Source organism: Gekko japonicus, unplaced genomic scaffold, assembly GCF_001447785.1.
Source record: "Gekko japonicus isolate JY-2015 unplaced genomic scaffold, Gekko_japonicus_V1.1 scaffold1313, whole genome shotgun sequence".
Lineage (NCBI taxonomy): Eukaryota > Metazoa > Chordata > Lepidosauria > Squamata > Gekkonidae > Gekko > Gekko japonicus.
Window position 1 is genome coordinate 320,765 of NW_015176011.1, and position 7,072 is coordinate 327,836.

Consider the following 7,072-nt stretch of genomic DNA (forward strand, 5'->3'; position numbering starts at 1 on the left):
TCTCTCTCTCTCTCTCTCTCTCTCTCTCTCTCTCTCTCTCTCTCTAATCTGCTATTACTTGTTTTGATAGGTTTCAAAGACAGGAGAGTTTTGTCATTTTGATCCAAAATATACTATGAAAACATCATTCCCTATGAGCGTTTGCTAACAGTTCAAGAAGAGCCTCCACCAGCACATGACATGGCTATGCACTAGAGCTTTATGTTTTCACATGTGTGTTTGTGCACATGTGCCTTAGGGGAAAGATGCATCCACATCCATGCCAGTCAAAGATGTAACTTCTGGAGAGCTTGGGAAGTGACTTTAAGTGACCATGCAGAATAGCCAGGCCAGCAACTCACGCTTCAAAAATTTAACAAGGCAGTCCCTCAAAGGCAAAAATAGTGACCGTCATTTAGCAGCAACGGCAACCAGAAAATGGCATACTTAGATTGTATGTCTTTCTGTGGACGTGGTGCTTCATATGGGAGGGAGGTTGAACTTTGCCAAGCCGGCAACTGTAAGCTGAGAATGTTAAGCAGTGCAGAACAGGCACTCTGCTGATGCTCAGAGGCACATTCCTCCCAGAGAAGCCTAACTACTGCATTTGGTTTCATAAGATCCTTGTTGGTGAAAACAGACCCTAGTTTGAATCACACCTCAAGATACTCTCGTTAGAAACCCAGTGTTCTTTTGAAAACAAATAGTGTATTGTGTCCGTTTCCTTAGGTGGGCACTGGATGGGAAGTAAAAGCAACACTGAAAGCCCGTTCAGTGCCTTGCCAATGTATTGTGGCAATCGTGCCTTTTCCATGTGATGGTGACAGGATTTGGGGAAATGAGATAAAGCTCAGCCAGAAAGAACACACAGTGTTCTTGTTTGGGAACCCTGGAAGGAGAACCATGTTTTTACATTGTGGACCCAGCAGGAAGGGAAGTGCCATAGTGAAGCCTCAAGAGGAAAGGTGTGGGGGGAAATGCGCTCATGTTTTCCTTAAAACAATTGTATGTTTGTGTGTTTTCTTTTCTGTTTCTTTTCATGAGTGAAAGGGGGCCTGACAGGTATTCATGTGTTCCAGAGACTGAATCTGGACTTTCCATATCCCTCCCTATAAATCCTAAGATCAGAGGCGGAAATGGCTCCTGTGTTCGCATATTTTTTTCCTGTACAGCCTTGACCGAGAGAAACTTCTGGTGGCAATGGGGGGGGGGGGGGGGAGGAAACCCTGATCTGGTGGTTTCCCACCTCACATAATCTTAGTCACCTCATAAGAGAAGATTTCAGTGTTTGTCTTTCTTGCTGTGGTAACTGTGGCTATTTCCTACAGAGGGGGGCGGGGAGCGAGTTCCAGATAAATGGAATCTGGCCACCTTATCCATGTCCTGATAACATTCAGATCGGATGCCGCAATGTGCCAAAGGGCTGCCTGTAAAAAGTGTTTGTTCAGAATACAGCCATGAGATAAGAAGGACCATAGTTTGGCAGGACTTTGACGGGTACAATTGAAGTAAATATCTAAAGAGTCTGAGATGTTTAATCGACATGGCCATAGTGGTTTGAATTTCATATTGGGGCACTCCAGGTTCACTTCAAACCAGTATTCTGCCACAGAGCTCACTGAGTGACCTTGGACCGCTCTCTTTCCCTCTCACCAAATCTACCTCACAGAGTTTTCGTGAGGATAAAATGGAGGAGGGAAAGCCGAAAGACCACCCACTCCCATATGATCCTGCCTGGCTGTTAAGAGCATCGTGGAAGGCCAGGGTATTCTCACTTTCTGAGCCTGAGGTGATGGGGGCCCACCAAGGACACAGACTTCTTGCCGACTCTGAAACAGATCCCTCTAGCTGTCCCTTTAGGATCCATTTAATTTGCAGCCATTATCAGGGCGTGTTATTTAACTCAGTGCCATGAAAAGCTTCAGCTGACCCTTTCTGCACACTAAACTTTTATTAAATGGACAGGGCTTTTTCCTCCCAGCTAGCTAGAAACCTCAGTTGACATCCCACCCATGCTCATCTGTCTGGTGCCCATCTGGATGAGTTTCAGGCACCAGGTAAAACCACAACTGTCTTCTTGGGCATTTTGCCAATTATCTTGTACCCTGACGGACTGAGGTTTGCAGCTGTCCTTATCTTCTGGCGTTTTGCGTTATGTAACTTGACTGCTAATTTTATTGCATTGTCAATATCGTTGTAAGCTGCCTCAGGAGTTACTAGGCAGGGTATAAATATTTCAGGTACATAAATGAATGTCTTTCCACACAAAACTAAGGAGATGTAGTCTCTGTTGGAGGACCTCAAATATGAACAAGAGAGAGAAAAACCAAAAAATCTCTCTCTCTCTCTCTCTCTCTCTCACACACACACACAGCAGTTAAATATCTAAATTATGTGTTGTCCATTTATAGTATCCTATAAATCTGTCACATGAGATGGGCCACTTCACTCTGCCTAATGGTACAACCGGCCTAACAAAATCTGACTTTAATAGAAGTGTCACGTTGAATGTTTCTCATATTAAACTGTTTCACAGCCAACGCTCAGAGACCTTCGGATCAGAATCCTTTTGTGTGTGCCTGATAGGGACGGGGTGGGGTGGGGGTGGATTTGTTAAGAAGTTGTTTTTAATAGTATTATCAATGTCTGCAGCATTTGTTCTGTGAGCTGCCCTTGACAATCCAGGGGGAAAGGCAAGATAGATACAACAGCCAACATGGTATAGTGGCTCAAGTGTTAGACTAGGATCTGGTAGACCCAGGTTCGAATTACGCCCTGCCAGAGCAGCTCCCTGCCAGTGCCATCCTAAGCAAAATTATACCCTTTCAAGCCCATTGAAGTTGATGGGCTGTAACTTTGCTAAGGACTCTAATCTAGGTGACTTTGGGTCAGTCAACCTCCCTCAGCCTAATCTGGGTGTTGTATGTCCCTATTGGGGAGAAATGTAGGGTATAAATGTGTAAATAAACAAATATTTTTAAATAAACATTTAAAAAATATATATACTGTAACGTTTTCTGGACATGACACATCTCTTATCTGTGTTAAGAACATAAGAGAAGCCAATGCTGGATCAGGCCAATGGCCCATCCAGTCCAACAGACTGTCACACAGTGGCCAAAAATACCAGGTGCCATCAGGAGGTCCACCAGTGGGGCCAGGACACTAGGAACCCTCCCACCATTGCCCCCCTCCAAGCACCAAGAATACAGAGCATCACTTGCCCCAACCTGAGAGTTCCTATCTATACCTTGTGGCTAATAGCCACTGACGGACTTCTGCTGTTCTGTAAAACATTCACGTTGACTGGGCTGCCACATATCAAAGCCACAGTTAAAAGTAAAGGTAAAGGTAAAGGTTCCCTTGCTCGAAAGCCAGTCGAATCTGACTCTAGGGTTGCGGTGCTCATCTCCGTTTCAAAGCCAAAGAGCCAGCGCTGTCCGAAGTCGTTTCCGTGGTCATGTGGCCGGCATGACTAGCAGGATAGGTAAAACTGTGAGCATCAGCAAAACAATCTCTGGGCAGAAGTGACCCACCTCCTCTCCCCTTCCCCTTAGCGTTCTGTAGCACTAAGCCCACTCCCTGGAATCAGTGCTGGGACTGGATATACTTTTCTGCTAATCTCCTGTGGTCATTTGGACGTCCGTAAGTCCTGCCAACTGCAGCAGGAGTGTTGCCACATGTCTCTGAGGCTAAGTTGCCCAGTTCTCTGCTGATGGGCCACACCCAAGCACTTAATCAAAGCTCCGGTGGGCCACAGGCTGGTCCTGAGTCAGCAGCAGAAGACATATAGAGCAGAGCACTCTCCCGGCCCTTACCTTCACAAACAGCTCGATCTCCGGTTCCTTAAAGGGGTTACGTAGTCGACTCGCCATCCTCTCTTCTTTTGCCAGTAAGTCGCCCTTGAGGAAGGGCTTCTTCGCTGTGGGCAGCTGTGAGAAGCAGGTGGGAATCCTGACACCGCGAAGAGGCGGTGGGCTCTCTAGTGAAGATGAGTTGCCTCCTCCCCCCAGGCTAAACGTTGCTTGTCCGCAAGTCGCCCCCTCGCTTTCCTTTTCCCTCCTTCCTCCAGAATCACAAGCCAGAAGTGGTGGTGGTGGCAGCGAGGTGCGCGTAGAGACCTGCTACAACTGAGGGGGGAATTTCCACACAGGCCTTCCAGCTATGACTCAGCAACACGGCCTATCAGGAACACACATCGGGTTCTTCTCTGGTGTATCAAGCAGGCCAGATGTTGCCTCCTCGATGTTCTGAGCTGCTGGGAAACATCCCAGAATAGGTCCTCCTATTCTCGTATTGTGATTCCACGGCCGCCAGTGTTTCTATCACAGGAAATGGACTGGAAGCGTCCTGCACCTCAGTAGCTTGAGAGGTTGCTTATTTAACCTATCTCTGCTAGATGAGAAGGGGAAATGCTTTCATACAAGTACCTCCTTTTTGTATATATGCTTACACCCGAACACCCAGGGACGGCTCTACCGTGAGGTAAAATGACTGCCATGGGTGGCAGATTTGGAGTGCCATTCAAGGACAGCAACCTGTCAGGGGGGGGTTGTTTGCTTTTTTGGAGCTTTTTGCCCCTCTGGACACCATTTAGAAGTTCTGCCTTGGGCATCTAAATGTTTTCGGCTGGCCGTGCGTGAACACTACTACTGACCAGCAGACTGAGCCAGTATGATGCAGGGGTTAGAATGTCAGCCTAGGATCTGGGAGACCCAGGTTCGAATCTCCAGTCTGCCAGCTTACTCTAAAGCTTACTGACCTTGGGGTCATCACACATGCTGAGCCTGACTTACCTCACAGGGTTGTTATGAGGATAAAATGGAAGCGAAGAGCCACTTTGGGTAAATAAATAAATTAATTAAAGTAAATAAAAGTAAAAATGTTTAAATCTATTAACTTTATTTTAATCAGTTATATTTAAAAAATCACCTACAATACTCCTTTTGAGGAACTGGAACGGGACCGCATCCCTAAAATGTAAGATAATTTACTGTTTAATAAAAGAAAGCTACCACTCCTTTCTGGAAGCAAAGCCAGGCTTCTTAACCCATATGTAATTATTCTGGATGATTGCAACATATATATATGTGTGTGTGTGTGTGTGTGTAAATAAACAAGTTCAAAGTGGGGGGGGGGAATGGAAGTTTTAGATATAGATGAAATACAAAAGATTGATTTTAGCTGAGGACCACCAGCCCAATCTTCTGCTTCCTTTAGACCGATTTCACACAAGAGCTGCGCCGCGGTCGTGCCTTCCTTTGCCCTGCTTCTATCGGTCAATTTCCCCCTCGAAGCCATGTGGCCGCATTTTGACCCACAGCTTTGCCCCGATTTTCCCCACGGTTTCATGATCCTCAAAAAACAGGATCACGAAACTGCGGGGAAAATTGGGCGAAGCCGCGGGTCAAAATGCGGCAGCGCGGCTTCGAGTGGGAAATTGACCAATAGAAGCGTGGCAAAGGGAGGCGCGACCGCGGCGCAGCTCTTGTGTGAAATCGGTCTTAGTGTACTTAAGCCTATTGATGGGCTTAATTCACCTAACTCTGTGTAGGGTCAGACAGCATCTATTTCAGATGCCTGTTTTCCTTCTTGTTAGAAGAGAGCCATAGTGGCTTCTTCCTGGAAGAAATCTGAGAAGAGATATATGCTAGCTTGAAGATAAGTCTTTCTTACTTTTCTTTCTAATTACTCTGGCGTCAGTATAGGTATTCTGTTTGGTCCTGAGATGCTCTCAAGAAAGGCAGGCATATAATATTTTAAAGTTGTTTTAAAAATCTATAAAGTCTATAGGACTTTGCATTCCACACACACCGAGATAGAGGGTCTGTTTAAAAACATAAAGCACAGTCTAACCAAAGTTAAACACTCCTAGGTTCCCTCGATTTCAAAGTGGGGGGGGGGCATGTGCTGGATGTTCCTGCTGGAGCACAAATATTTTCTACTTTGGTTGGTTTCAGCCTGCCACAAAACAGCAAATGTTGATAACAGACTTGAGTCACATCGATGCTTTTACATCTCAGATTTTTTTTGAAAGAAAACTTCCTCAGCTCAACAGAATCCTGATGTTGAAGTGCTAACAGTCCCTCGATTTTCACCGAGTGAACAAAGTGGAAGAAACCGTGTTGTGTTCCCAAGCAAGGCACAAACAACCCCCCCCCCCAGTGATGTTTATCCCCTGTGTGTCTGTTGCAGAGCAGACAGAAGGGCTCTCTTTCAGAGCTCTGCTTCAAGAGCCAGGGTGGTGCTCTGCTGGAACACTTGTATTTCTGTCCTTTACATCCTCGCTGACCTCAGATTCTGAAAGCAATGGGTTCTGCAGACAGTGGCAGATGAGACAATATCTTTGGCTGTGGTTGTTGTTGTTCAGTCGCACAGTCGAGTCCGACTCTTCGCGACCCCATGGACCAGCTCCCGCCAGGACATTGGTACATTCAGCCAAACATTTGTGGCCACTGCTGACAATAAATGATATCAGACTGGAGCATCCTTGGCCTCACAGGTCTCGCATTGCCTTGTGCTTTGAAAAATGGTAGAAATCCAACAGGTGATGCCTCCTTTTAATTTCAGTACTAGGGTTGCCACCTCTAGGTTGGGAAATACCTGGAGATTATGGGGGTGGAGCCTGGGGAGAGCAGGGTTTGGGGAGGGGAGGGACTTTAGTGAGGTGTGATGCCACAGAGTCATAAGAACATCAGAAAGAGCCCTGCTGGATCAGACCAGTGGGGGTCCATCTAGTCCAGCATCCTGTCTCACACCGTGGCCAAACAGTTCCTCTGGAGGGCCAACAACAGGGCATAGAAGCCGAAACCTTCCCCTGATGTGGCCTCCTGGCTCTGGGATTCAGAGGTTTAGTGCCTCTCAGGGCTTTCTTTGTAGAAAAAGCCCAGCAGGAACTCATTAGCATAATAGGCCATACCCCTGAAAGCACAGCTCATTCACATATTAGGCCACACCCCCGTGTTACCTGATGTGTGGTCAACCAGCCACACCCACCTTTTGCTTCTTATGTTTGTTGACAAAACCCAGGGCTTTTTTTTGAGCAGGAACTCCTTTGCATGTTAGGCCACACACCCCTAATGCAGCCAATCCT

At 46.6% G+C, this 7,072-nt stretch overlaps 1 protein-coding gene across 1 annotated transcript in view; it reads right to left on the reverse strand.

Annotated features, from left to right (window-relative positions):
• The window catches only part of CLIC2 (chloride intracellular channel 2), a 29,235-nt gene extending 24,922 nt beyond the window's left edge, over positions 1-4,313 (reverse strand). Inside the window, exon 1 of the mRNA XM_015426525.1 lies at positions 3,798-4,313. Coding sequence (XP_015282011.1) covers positions 3,798-3,854 — 57 coding nt within the window. The 5' untranslated portion in view covers positions 3,855-4,313. The remainder of the gene's footprint in view (positions 1-3,797) is intronic.
• Positions 4,314-7,072: the final 2,759 nt, after the last annotated feature.